Source organism: Brassica napus, chromosome C1, assembly GCF_020379485.1.
Source record: "Brassica napus cultivar Da-Ae chromosome C1, Da-Ae, whole genome shotgun sequence".
Lineage (NCBI taxonomy): Eukaryota > Viridiplantae > Streptophyta > Magnoliopsida > Brassicales > Brassicaceae > Brassica > Brassica napus.
This window is the reverse complement of record NC_063444.1, coordinates 50,897,333-50,910,029: the sequence shown is the minus strand read 5'-3', so window position 1 is coordinate 50,910,029 and position 12,697 is coordinate 50,897,333. Positions and strand designations below refer to the sequence as shown.

The window sequence follows — 12,697 nt, the reverse complement described above, 5'->3', positions numbered from 1 at the left end:
TTGTTATAGTGTGTTCATTTGCCAAGTTCGTGTAGTCTTGTTAGCCTGTTCTTAAGTAAAGAACGTTGGATTATGACCAGTTTAAGGTCCGGGCCTATCTACTCTTAAAATAAGCGCAGATTAAATGGTTCTAGCTGGGCCAGAGTGGACCGGCTAGTATTAGACGTACCATAACCAAGGACTACGTTATTCAACATATAACCGCGTAATGAGAATATGATATAATTTGAGGTGATGTTTTTTGACGAATAACTTGAGGTGATGGTTCTGTAGATAACTAATAAATGCATGGAAGAACTAGCTTACTATAACAAGGAACAGCATGTGCACATTATCATAACTCACAAAGCCTCTCTGTCATCTACGCAGAGATTCTTTCTCTCTCAAACACTCATAAACACATTATCAGCTAGAGTTTGACTTTTTTTCCCCGGAGGAAACATGGCGTCGAACCATGAGTTTCTTGCTCGGTTCGTCGAGGAGACAACGTTTTACAACCGGATGGTTCTGAGCCACCTTTTGCCGGCGAATCTATGGGAGCCTTTGCCACATTTCCTCCAAACATGGCTCCGGAATTACTTAGCCGGAAACTTACTTTACTTCATCTCAGGCTTCCTCTGGTGCTTCTACATCTATTACCTTAAACTCAACGTTTACGTCCCTCAAGGTGAGTTTATTTTTTTTAGTTCGTCTTATTTTTGAGCTCTCTTTTTCTTTAATGAATCTACAATATTCTTCAGATTCTGTTCCTACAAGAAAGGCAATGATTCTACAAATATATGTGGCAATGAAGGCTATGCCTTGGTCCACACTTGTTCCAACTGTCTCTGAGTATATAATCGAGCGTGGTTGGACCAAATGTTACTCTACACTTGATCAGTTCAACTGGTTCCTCTGTCTGGTTTACATCGCGTTCTATCTTGTTTTAGTTGAGTTTATGATTTATTGGGTTCACAAAATGACTCATGACAATAAATTTCTCTATAAGCACCTCCATGCAACCCACCATATGTACAACAAGCAAAACACTCTCTCTCCATTTGCTGGTATGTCACACTCTCAAGAACTCTTTTTCAAACCTGCTTGCCTTGGGAGTTAAGTAGTAAACTGAAACTTAACTCCAAATTCGAGAATGTCGATACTAGAAACGGTGGGTCTATAAACTTGGTTTTAAGATTCCTGGACTTCCAACTTAAAATTGATTATCGATAAGTAGATTGGTCTAGTTCTTTTATATACTTTTTTTATGTTTTATCAAAACTTTTGATGTGAACTCTTTCTTTAGAAATTAAGTTTCATAGCCTAATAATCTCCATAATTTCAATACTTGATAATATATAACAAGCAGAACGTTTTTCGGATTTTCAGGGCTTGCTTTCCATCCACTGGATGGGATACTTCAGGCAGTACCGCATGTGATAGCTCTGTTCATAGTGCCGATACATCTCATAACACATTTGAGTCTTTTGATTATGGAAGGGATATGGACAGTGAGCAACCATGATTGCATCAATGGTAACATATGGCTTATAATGGGTGCAGGACACCATACCATACACCATACAACATACAAGCATAACTATGGCCATTATACCATTTGCATGGATTGGCTGTTTGGCTCACTAAAGGTTCCTTTAGCTGAAGACGACAGCTTTAATGAGAAAGAAAAGTAAGAATGTTCAACGTACACATTTTTGTTGTTGTACTCGTTAGTCTTAAACCTTTGTAATATCACTTTGTTGGAATGAGAAACATGATTGCACTATTAGCTGCAAGTTTCTGACTTGTCTTTAAATAATACTTAATATGGTAAGTACAAGGTTGATATATATAGATGCAACACTAGCATCTATAATAGGCAAAGTTTGTATTTTTCAGTTAAGGTAAGAAATCTAACAACATAAAAATACAGAAAATTAAAGGTATAAAATATAGCCAAATATACGCTTTCATAATCAACTAGTTCTTGACTTCTTGTAGATGGGTCACATAGAAAGCATAAATATTGTCAATGCTCCCCACTTGTGTTGAATGGGTTGTCCCACAGAGTCACTGTGTCACAGATCTCTATGCCTGCACATTTAATATTGTTATGGCTCCTTTAACCACTGCGATGTTTAAGTGTAGACTTTTCTCAGATCAGAAGAAAACCAGTTAGGTGGGGAAATGACATATTTAGCTCACCATAAGAATGAGCTGTGAAATATAGAATCACCAAGTCATTATTAGAAACGTTGTCAATGAATTTGATGCTTGATGTTTATAACAAGTAATTGCGTTTTCCCTGGACAGGTTATGAAGGTTTCTTCCACAATCTTGATTCTTGAATAATTTTGGCGAGGCTAAGATATGAAAGAAATACTGAAGCTGAAAGCTTACTCTTGTTTAGTTACTTGTCATATGGTTTAACTGGTTAGACCCCGGGGTTTACGGAGTTGGTAGTGGTTACTTGGTAGTCGAAGCATAATTTAGGCCCAATAATTTGACAAAACAATGGGTCATATTATATCATTCGGCCCATGGGCCTGTGAAAAAAGCAGCGAAAAATATCTGAGTGTGGCATTGACGTAAATAAAAGAGCACCTGAAGGATATTCTAGAGAAGAAAAATAAAAGTTGCATACATACACATGTCCATAGCTCGATCATCACGCCCACCCAAAAGCTTTTGTTCTTTACTCATCAAAACCTTCACATTTGTCACAGTCTCGTAGCAGCAACATAGAAATAATCGACCTTTGGGATCCGTTGTTATTCTTATTTAAATCACTTTCATCTTCTTCGATTGCTCAAGTTTGTTAGAGAATAAACTAAGAGAAGAAAATGGCTATGGCTATGGCTATGAACCGGATCGTAGTTTTGCCTTCTTCATACGCCTATCGTCCTCATCAAGCTCGTGTATCCAGATCTCCCATTGCTTCTTCGATTCGCTCCGCTACTACGTGAGTCTTTTCTCCCTTCATTGTCGTAATCATATGTTTCCAAGTTTTTGCTGATCTGTGTGTTTCTGGATTGAGTGTCGATAATAAATCTATGTTATTACCAATGTTCAAAAAATAGCTAAGGCTGTAACTAGTTGGATTAGCAACTAGGCGGATTATTTGGAACCTAGGCTGCGGGTTTAACAAATTATTGACTGAATATATTCGTGTAAGATTTTTAGATCTAATTATAAAATTAGTTTTGATGAATTACTAAAATTAGATATATATAAAACAAAAAAAAAGAGTCAAATTTGTGGACTTGTACTAACATTATTAACAAATTTAGACTAATTTAAATTAAAAAAATAGTCAAATTTGTGGATTTGTGCTAACGTTATTAACAAATTTAGACTAGTTTAAATTAATTTAGAATGGCTTAAACATATTTAAAACAGCTTAAATCTTGTATAAATCGAATATTTAAAAAAACCATTTCGGCTCGCATCGGTTTTTAGGACAGATTTTTAATATCATGGTTATTACTAATTCATCGAGGAAAAGACATATACTGTCTGAAGCTTATTGGAGTTTTTTTCAGGACTGTTGTGTGTAGTACTGCTAAGTCTATTTTATTTTCATCACTCGCTCAAGTCCTGAGTTTGAAACTCTGTTTGGTTTAATTACAGAGAGGTTACTAACGGAAGGAAGCTCTACATCCCTCCACGAGAGGTGCATGTCCAAGTAAAACACTCCATGCCGCCGCAAAAACTCGAGATCTTCAAATCCCTAGAAGGGTGGGCTGACGAGACCCTCTTGACCTACTTAAAACCCGTCGAGAAGTCGTGGCAGCCGACTGATTTTCTCCCGGAAGCTGAGTCAGAAGGGTTCTACGACCAAGTCAAGGAGCTAAGAGAACGGTGTAAGGAGCTGCCCGACGAGTATTTCGTGGTGCTTGTCGGTGATATGATCACTGAAGAAGCGCTTCCGACTTACCAGACCATGTTGAACACGTTGGATGGTGTTAGGGACGAGACGGGAGCTAGTCCTACTCCTTGGGCGGTGTGGACCAGGGCGTGGACTGCTGAAGAGAATAGGCATGGGGATTTGCTTAACAAGTATCTTTATTTGTCTGGGAGAGTTGACATGAGGCAGATTGAGAAGACTATTCAGTACCTTATTGGCTCTGGAATGGTAAGCTTCTCTGATTTTTTTCAAGATCTTTGATACATCACTGATCCTCTGTAGTGAAGAGTGGCCTAGGATGGATATACAATAGTCATTTACTTATTTGAATTGAGTGTTAAGTTTGGATAAGATGGAATCCCAATCATAAACCAAGCATTAGTTTTGTGGCTGTGTATGAACTTATGTTGTCATTTTTAGGTAAAGCTTGTCTTCATAGTTACAAATTTGCAAAAATAAAGTGTAGTTTATTACCTCCGTTTCTTAAATAATTTTTTTTATTGTTTTTGCACATTAAAAAAAACACATTAAATTATTATTATTTTTGTAAATACCAGTTTCTAATAATTTTCAACCAATACAAATTTAATAAACTCAATTAGTTTCTTGAAGTTACAATTTCTGCATAGAAAATGTAAAAAAAAATTATATTTGTGAAACATTTTTTTTTTCTAAAACTTCAATCTTAATTGAAGGGAGAGAGTATGTTTCAAGTTCTGAAGATAGAGATATGTGATAACTCTTAGGCGCTACTTTAAGCACACACATGTTAAGTTTGTATTCTCAGTTTCTCATATATGATTGATACTGTTTTTATCTTCTTAGGATCCAAAAACTGAAAACAACCCTTACTTGGGTTTCATCTACACTTCCTTTCAAGAAAGAGCAACCTTCATCTCCCACGGAAACACTGCCAGACACGCGAAAGATCTTGGAGATTTGAAACTTGCGCAGATATGCGGGACCATTGCTGCTGATGAGAAGCGGCACGAGACTGCTTACACCAAGATTGTGGAGAAGCTCTTTGAAATCGACGCTGATGGAACCATCTTGGGGTTGGCTGATATGATGAAGAAAAAGATCTCAATGCCTGCGCATTTAATGTATGATGGCCAAGATGATAACCTGTTTGAGCACTTCTCAACCGTTGCACAGAGGCTCGGTGTTTACACTGCCAAGGACTATGCTGATATTCTGGAGTTTCTTGTTGAACGGTGGAACGTTGAGACTTTGTCAGGCCTTTCTAGTGAAGGACACAAGGCTCAGGTAAATTACCACCACCATTACATGTGATGAAACCTATAATTATATGGATACTTCTCAAGTTTCTTTTTGTAGGTTTCTTGGACATGAATACTATATTAGCTGCACTGCTTGGTCTGTTTCGTGTATTTGATCAGGAAATGAACTTGAATTCTGACTCTGTCCTTGCATCTGACAGGACTTTGTCTGTGGATTACCTGCAAGAATCCGCAAGATTGAAGAGAGAGCTCAAGGAAGAGCCAAAGAAGCAGCCAAAAACGTACCGTTCAGCTGGATATTTGGTCGGGAGATTAGGGCTTAAGTAAACATCTCTCTCTCTCTTTCAAATGATCCCCGAGTAAGCCGCCATAAACATCTCCACCGATGACGTACCAGTCTTAAGACCTCGAAAGTTCATTTGAATAATGTTTTGTTTTATACGGAACATTGTAGATATAGTTATGTTTCTTGTTTGAGTTAGTCGAAGACCATAAAATGGTGTTTTGAGTGTTCCTAATGATAATGTCTGGTTAAAGAACAAAGACTTTAAGAGTTTTTTTTTTTTTATGTTCTATTCTGTTTTTGTTGTATCAGTACTAAAGCTGTTTGAGTTGTTCTCTCATAAGCAAAGAATGGTTTGTAATTTAAATCTCTTGTTCAAGTAACAACTAAACAAAAGTGACCGTTTTAACAAAGATGAAACTTAAAAAGAACGTTTTAATACAATTGAAACAGAGTAAAGTCTTATTAGATGAAACCATAACTGCAAACGCACAAATCTTCTTTCTCTTATGTTACTCTCTCACATTAAAAGAAGAAGAAAGTCTCTGTACACGATCTTGTTTTGCCTCTAAACTTTAAATGCAAACCATAATTTTTCCTGATTCTTCAGTATTGTATTGGTGCCTTAGAACAAAACACATAGTGAGAGAGAGAGAGAAAGGGATGAGAGGAGCTCCAAAACGAGCATTGATAAAACATTATCACTTTAATAAAGCATTCTCAACTACATATGCGGTTGGTCTACGAAAACAACACACGAGTTTTAATATTCTGACAAAGAGCAAAAGAGAAAACAATCTCAAAGGAAAGTTGGAACGTAACATATAATTATTACATAGACCACCAAGATAACTTTTCCGTTTTGTTGAAGTATTCATAGGCGTCCCTCCAGAGTTAGACGATAGCCTTTGATACAAGCAACAAGAACAAGAAAAGTATATATAAATATTACAAGCTGATTTAAGGGAATATATACAAATCTCTCTCTATCAACGTACGTACCAACGATAAGTCCCGTAGCACACCCGAGGGTTCGAGCTACCACTGAAGCCACGTCAGATCTTTTCTTTGGCTCTAAAATCACAAATCAACAAAGAAAATCACAGACTCTCGAAATTAGCAGATCATTCATGATAAGGAATCATTCAAACTTTACCTTTGCTGGCGGGTGAAGAGAAATTGCGGCAAGACTGCATCGATAACGACTTTTTATGTACCTGTAGAGACCCAATCGAACAAATCAGACAGAGAAATAAAATGATACCATAGTTAGATCATTCTAGACGCACCTGAGCAAGGATCGATCTCATATTCGGCGGCATGGTCGTGACGTGAAATTTAGGGTTGGCTGTTCTTCTTTTTGACTTTCTTTATAATAATGTTTTAGAGTGCAATTAAGTCTTATTTTAAATCTACTGTTGGGACTTAGCCCTAGCTTTCTCCAAGCAGTTTAAACATTAAGAGGCGTTTATTTTTTAATTGCTTCCGATCTGAAGATATTGTGGTCCGGCACTTCATTCTTTGCGTTTTATTGAGAGAGAGGATTACTCTTGAGATTCACTTGAATCAATGTAGTTGAGTTTATTTTAAAGATTAACAACTTTGAGGGAGGTTCAATTGGAGGTAGAGGTTTGCTAAGTTTAAAGAAAGAACAAGATTAATTAGAGCATAATTCTCCAGAATCATTCATTTATTACCAGCAAGAAAGATAGGGAGTCTCCTTCTAGTAAAGAAAAAGATCAAAGGCCAGAATTTCACATATCACTGAGAATCAAATAGTTTAGGCCAACACTTAAAATGAAAACATTAGGGATCATCATTCTTCAAGAGAGAGATGAAGAGCAAACAAACAGAAGGTGCAAATTACAGAAAACAAACGACAAAAAACAATGCAAGCATCTATTCATTATTTTGTTCGATGTTCACAGCATAAAACATTTCTTCAAAGTGAGGCTTGCGAGAATTATTATCCATCTTGATCTGCGCATACTGAAATAAGAGAAGAGCACACGATGTTAATTAATTCTCCATGAGTTATTTTTGGTCTTTCAAAAGCGCACACACACACATGTAATCATACCAGTTCGTGCTGACGTTGTACCAGGATTTTATATTCTTCCTGACATATCAGCAACTTGGGATAGTAGTATTTATAAAGCTTGTACATCCCTGAGGGTAAGAAAATTGGAAGAAGAAGCAGCAATCACAAATGTGCATTTGTTATTCTCTCTCTATATATTTTATATCTAGACACATTACCCAAAGATCCCCAAGCAAAGAATCCAAGCTTCACCGAATCGACAAAGCTAAACTCATTAGCCATCTCAAAACCAGCAGTGTTCGACTCTGAAGAAGCTGCAATCGGAATAAAAAAATAAATAAATAAATCAAACATGACGATCCCATCCGAGGATAGAATCAGACAACCCTTTACCTTTGGTTGAAGAGAAATTCCGGCGAGACCCCATCGAAACCGATTTACGATGTACCTGTCGAGACCAGTCATATTAGCTAGAGAAAGCACAAATCTAACAGAGAACAAATCGTATATATACCACGATCGGATTCTCGACGCACCTGAGCAAAGATCGATCTCATTTTCGGCGACATAGTTAGGGTTCGGTCTTTCTTTCTTTATTTGTCTCACACCGCGGGATAATATTATTATCTGAATATATACTATATTGAGCCGTATGCCCTACCACTAGCTTTCTTCAATTTTTGCTAATTTAAAATGTAGAGTTTTTTCGAAAACCCTTTGCTTTCAACATTGTTGGGAATGGTAATTCAAAAAGCCTAGGCAGATAAATTTTCATCTCTTCATTTACCAGTGGAAAATCAGTTTAACGTACATCATAACTTTCCAGCCTTCTTACCAGAGACAAACATAATCAACCTGCGAATGCTTAGGCTTACAGTGCTTGTAATGGAACTAGCTAGGGCCTCCATAGAAAAACATGTGAAACACTATTATCAACTAAAATCGGACCAAATATCACAGAAAGACAATACTACAAAGTACAGAAAGGTAGGACAGTTGTATTTGCAATCGTTGTAAGAGAGAACATTAATTCTCACCTTACAGCATACTACATACATACTCTTTGGTCCCAGAAAAAAAACACAAGAAATTAAAATATTTTGACAGAGCGAAAAGAAAGCAATCTCAGAGACAAGTGTTTAAGTTTAGACAAAACCACATGCACATACGACCACACATTATACATATAGCAAAAGCCAATTAATTGGCTACTTTTTGGAGAGTTTTGCAACATTGGCCAACAACTCATCCATTCCCTTAGCAAGTTTTGCAACATTGGCCAACAACTCTTCCATTCCCTTAGCCTTCCTCAGATCCTGTCAACACGAGAAGATTAGATATTATAGCAATTATGGTCACATCAAGTGCTTCTTTGATTTCATTTTGTACCTCTTGCATCCGCTCCTCATATAACTTATCAAGATCACCAATTAGATAATGGCCTTGATACAATCACACACCAAAGAAAAAGTATTAAAAGCTGATTAAGACAATAAAAATCTCTGCCACTCTCCCTCTCTACACGTACCAATGAGATATCCGGAAGCAAATCCTAGGGTTCGAGTTACAACAAAAGTAACTATAGCTATTTTCTTCGACTCTACAATCACAAATGACCAAAGAAAATCACATATATATATATTTTTTGAAATGTCTCCAATTTGGCATATCTGATGTGTAATCAGAACACTTTACCTTCACTGTGGGTTGAGGATGAACAGAAATTGCGGGTACTCCCCATCGGTACTGACTTTCGACGTACCTGCGTCCAGTCCAAACCCAACAGAGAAATATAGAGGATGAAGATGATACCATGATCAGATTTACGACGCACCTGAGCAAAGATGGATCTCATATTCGGAGACATGATCGTAAAATTTAGGGTTCGCTTCTCACACTTATGTTTTGTTCACATTTATTAATAAATAATAATAGTGTGGGATGGGGACATATGTATAAACCTTTTTCTTTCTTTTTAATATCTAAATTTATAATTTTGTCATGTAAATTCATGGGGATAAAATGAGGATTTATAACCTTTTAAAAAACGAATAATTAGGAAAAGAAGAAAAAGATCTCAATGCCTGCGCATTTAATGTATGATATGGCCAAGATGATAGCCTGTTTGCGCACTTCTCAACCGCTGCCCAGAGGCTTGGTGTCTACACGGCCAAGGACTATGCTGATATTCTGGAGTTTCTTGTTGAACGGTTGAGACTTTGTCAGGCCTTTCTAGTGAAGGACACAAGGCTCAGGTAAAATTACCATCATTAAACTTGTGATGAAACCTATCAGCTTATGATGAATACTTCTCAGTCTCTCTTATATAGTATGTTTTCTTTTGGTCATGAATACTATATTAGCTGCACTGTTTGGTCTGTTTTGTGTTTTTAATCGAGACATGAACTTGAATTCTGACTTTGACAGGACTTTGTCTGTGGATTACCTGCAAGAATCCGCAAAATTGAAGAGAGAGCTCAAGGAAGCAGCCAAAGAAGCAGCCAAAAACGTACCATTCAGCTGGATTTTTGGTCGATGACGTTCACAGATGACGTTCAAATAATCCCCGAGTAAGCCATAAAAACATCTTCACCGATGACGTTCCAGTCTTAAGACCACGAAAGTTCATTTGAATATGTTTTTGTTTTATACGGAACACTGTAGATAAAGTTATGTTTCTTGTTTTGAGTTAGTCCAAGACCATAAAATGCTGTTTTGAGTGTTCCTAGTGATAATGTCTGGTTACCAAGAACAAAGACTTTTTTTTTTTTTTAAGAACAAAGAACGAAGACTTTACGAGTTTGCTTTTCTTATTTTGTTGTATCAGTAGTACTTAATAATGTTTTCTCATAAGCAAAGAATGGTTTGTAATTTAAACCTCTTGTTCAAGTAACAACCAACCAAAAGTGACCGTTTTATTACTATAATAACAAAGATGAAACTTAAAAAGAACGTTTTAATACAATTGAAACAGAGTAAAGTCTTAGATGAAACCATAACTGCAAACCCACAAATCAAAACTGTTTCTTATGTTACTCTCTCACATTAAAAGAAGAAGAAAGACTATACTCACCATCTTGTTAAACTTCAAAGATCATGTTCCCAAAGAAACCAACTGATTCATCTACCACACATCAACATAACTTCGACGAGTCTCGATGGGTCATCAACGTCAGAAAATCTCTAGACGCAGAGCTCGAAGAACAACACTCTCTCGAACAAGTCACAGTCAGCATTTTCACCGTCCCTAAAGCACTAATGTGCACCCATCGAGACTCATACACACCTCAGCGAGTCTCCATCGGACCATACCACTGTCTCAAACCAGAGCTTCACGAAACAGAGAGGTACAAACTAACGATCGCTAGAAAATTTCGAAACAACTCCAAATCTTTCAGGTTCCACGACCTCGTCGAGAAGCTGCACCCCATGGAGGTAAAGATCCGAGCTTGCTATCACAAGTACATCGCGCTGAGCGAGGAGACTCTGCTGTGGATAATGGCGATAGACTCGTCGTTCTTGATCGAGTTTCTTAAGGTGTATTACGGTTTCGGAAAGGTCGAGACTTTGATTAACAGAGTTGGTCACAACGAGATTCTTAGAGATGTAATGATGTTAGAGAATCAAATCCCGTTGTTCGTTTTGAGGAAAACGTTAGAGTTTCAGCTTGAATCGACGGAATCAGCTGATGCTCTGTTGGTCTCTGTTCTTACTGGACTCTGCAGAGATCTCTCTCCTCTTGTGATCAAATTCGAAGATTGTGAGACTCTGAAGGCTCAGATTCATGAGTATAACCATATCTTAGACTTCTTGTATCAGATGATCGTTCCAAGAATCGAAGAAGAAGAAGAAGAAAACAGAGGAGACGAAAACAGAGCAGGCGAAAACAGAGCATGTAAGCTTCTGAGAGAGATGAAGCTTCAGTTCAAGAGGGTCTTCGCGTCTCGACCTGCTGATACGATCTTGAGACTTCCATGGAGAGTCATATCGAATCTCCCCGGCTTCATCGCTCTGAACTATCTCTTCACCAGACAAGAAAACGAAGAAACATCACCAACGGTCTCTGTTCTCGACATCGAAAAGCCTCCTCTAGTCTCCGAACTCACAATCCCATCGGTCTCCGAACTCCACAAAGCAGGAGTTAAATTCAAACCAACACAAAACGGCAACGTTTCGACCGTTTCATTCGACTCAAACTCAGGCCACTTCCACCTCCCTGTGATAAACCTAGACATCAACACGGAGACCGTTCTTCGAAACCTCGTGGCCTACGAAGCTTCCAACACTTCGGGAGGACCGTTAGTGTTCACTCGCTACACGGAGCTGATAAACGGAATCATCGATTCTGATGAGGACGTTAGGTTGCTTAGGGAGCAAGGCGTTCTAGTGAGCCGTCTCAAGAGCGATGAAGAAGCTGCGGAGATGTGGAACGGTATGAGCAAGTCTGTGAGGCTGACCAGAGTTGGGTTCTTGGATAAGACTATTGAGGATGTGAACCGGTATTATACCGGTCGGTGGAAGGTTAAGATTGGGAGGTTTGTTGAGGTTTATGTTTATGGTTCTTGGAAGATTTTTGCGTTTTTGGCGGCGGTTTTGTTGTTGATTTTGGTTTCTTTGCAAGTGCTCTCGTTGGTGTTTAGCTCCTTGAGGCTGCTTGGGTTAAGAACCGGTTAGGTGTAATTGCATTTGGGGACGATGTGACTTGGATTTGGTTTGGTTTACTGTGGTTCTCTTTTGATTTGGCCAAACTCGCCAATTCGAACCAAAATGTTCGGTTAATTCTGTTAGGAGTTTGGTTTGATTCAATAAGTTTTCTAAAAATATAGTATGTTTTTGGTTCGGTTCGGTTCGGCAATCATTTATTTTAATTTTTTAAAACAAAAAAATGAATAGCTAAATCATACCAAAAACTTGAACTAACTGAAGTAATTAAATTTCTAGAAGAACTAATCGATATTTAATTTATCCGAAATTTTAACAAAATTTGATCAAAGGAATTAAAAACTTCGCTAAGACTTTCAAAACCGAAGTAATTAGATACCAAATCAAATCAAATTTTATTTTGGATTAATTCGGTAAAGATTAATGTTTAATCGAACCGACCGAAAACCAACTTACCCAAACTATCCGAATCCCACATGCCGATGTGGCTATGTCTAACCATGTAAACAACTGAAACCAAACCAGCATGGTTTTGAAGTGTGCTTCCTTCTCGTTGTTATTGAAAGTATTTTTCTATTTGCAAC

General features: G+C 37.6%; 4 protein-coding genes across 5 annotated transcripts; 3 read left to right on the top strand and 1 right to left on the bottom strand.

Moving 5' to 3' along the window:
* The first annotated feature begins 147 nt into the window (after positions 1-147).
* On the top strand, positions 148-1,775 carry LOC106385223 (putative Delta(7)-sterol-C5(6)-desaturase 2). The gene is made up of 3 exons (XM_013825165.3): positions 148-667; positions 741-1,046; positions 1,369-1,775. Exons 1-3 carry the CDS (start codon positions 442-444, stop codon positions 1,671-1,673), a joined length of 837 nt encoding a protein of 278 aa, XP_013680619.1. The 5' UTR covers positions 148-441; the 3' UTR covers positions 1,674-1,775.
* Positions 1,776-2,594: 819 nt separating this feature from the next.
* LOC106387283 (stearoyl-[acyl-carrier-protein] 9-desaturase 5, chloroplastic) lies at positions 2,595-5,777 on the top strand. The gene is made up of 4 exons (XM_013827113.3): positions 2,595-2,941; positions 3,610-4,114; positions 4,712-5,152; positions 5,328-5,777. Exons 1-4 carry the CDS (start codon positions 2,823-2,825, stop codon positions 5,448-5,450), a joined length of 1,188 nt encoding a protein of 395 aa, XP_013682567.1. The 5' UTR covers positions 2,595-2,822; the 3' UTR covers positions 5,451-5,777.
* LOC106387020 lies at positions 5,630-9,672 on the bottom strand. Of its 2 annotated transcripts, XR_007318593.1 has the most exons (11): positions 9,147-9,672; positions 8,980-9,051; positions 8,841-8,893; positions 7,988-8,767; positions 7,845-7,899; positions 7,670-7,765; positions 7,491-7,579; positions 6,700-7,399; positions 6,567-6,627; positions 6,413-6,484; positions 5,630-6,316 (listed from the first exon to the last, which is right to left on the bottom strand). XR_007318593.1 is itself a non-coding variant. In XM_048746035.1 (4 exons), the coding sequence occupies exons 1-4, from the start codon at positions 9,316-9,318 to the stop codon at positions 8,660-8,662; spliced, it is 405 nt and encodes a 134-aa protein (XP_048601992.1). In that variant the 5' UTR covers positions 9,319-9,672; the 3' UTR covers positions 7,946-8,659. The 2 variants fall into 2 exon arrangements, 1 of the variants encoding a protein (XP_048601992.1); XM_048746035.1 differs by lacking the exons at positions 5,630-6,316; positions 6,413-6,484; positions 6,567-6,627; ... (2 more) ...; positions 7,670-7,765; positions 7,845-7,899 and having other exon boundaries at positions 7,946-8,767.
* On the top strand, positions 9,662-12,576 carry LOC125580823 (putative UPF0481 protein At3g02645). The gene is made up of 2 exons (XM_048746031.1): positions 9,662-9,706; positions 9,879-12,576. Exon 2 carries the CDS (start codon positions 10,548-10,550, stop codon positions 12,123-12,125), a length of 1,578 nt encoding a protein of 525 aa, XP_048601988.1. The 5' UTR covers positions 9,662-9,706; positions 9,879-10,547; the 3' UTR covers positions 12,126-12,576.
* The last annotated feature ends 121 nt before the right edge of the window (positions 12,577-12,697 follow it).

Excerpts from the sequence above, each read along its gene's own strand:
- LOC106387283 (XM_013827113.3), top strand. The coding sequence starts at position 2,823 with ATGGCTATGGCTATGGCTATGAACCGGATCGTAGTTTTGCCTTCTTCA. Across the intron at positions 2,942-3,609 it reads TCGATTCGCTCCGCTACTAC|AGAGGTTACTAACGGAAGGA; the intron begins GTGAGTCTTTTC and ends GTTTAATTACAG. Across the intron at positions 4,115-4,711 it reads ACCTTATTGGCTCTGGAATG|GATCCAAAAACTGAAAACAA; the intron begins GTAAGCTTCTCT and ends TTATCTTCTTAG.
- LOC106385223 (XM_013825165.3), top strand. The coding sequence starts at position 442 with ATGGCGTCGAACCATGAGTTTCTTGCTCGGTTCGTCGAGGAGACAACG. Across the intron at positions 668-740 it reads CAACGTTTACGTCCCTCAAG|ATTCTGTTCCTACAAGAAAG; the intron begins GTGAGTTTATTT and ends AATATTCTTCAG. Across the intron at positions 1,047-1,368 it reads CACTCTCTCTCCATTTGCTG|GGCTTGCTTTCCATCCACTG; the intron begins GTATGTCACACT and ends TCGGATTTTCAG.
- LOC106387020 (XM_048746035.1), bottom strand. The coding sequence starts at position 9,318 with ATGTCTCCGAATATGAGATCCATCTTTGCTCAGGTGCGTCGTAAATCT. Across the intron at positions 8,894-8,979 it reads TGCTTCCGGATATCTCATTG|GCCATTATCTAATTGGTGAT; the intron begins GTACGTGTAGAG and ends GATTGTATCAAG. Across the intron at positions 8,768-8,840 it reads ATGAGGAGCGGATGCAAGAG|GATCTGAGGAAGGCTAAGGG; the intron begins GTACAAAATGAA and ends TCGTGTTGACAG.
- LOC125580823 (XM_048746031.1), top strand. The coding sequence starts at position 10,548 with ATGTTCCCAAAGAAACCAACTGATTCATCTACCACACATCAACATAAC.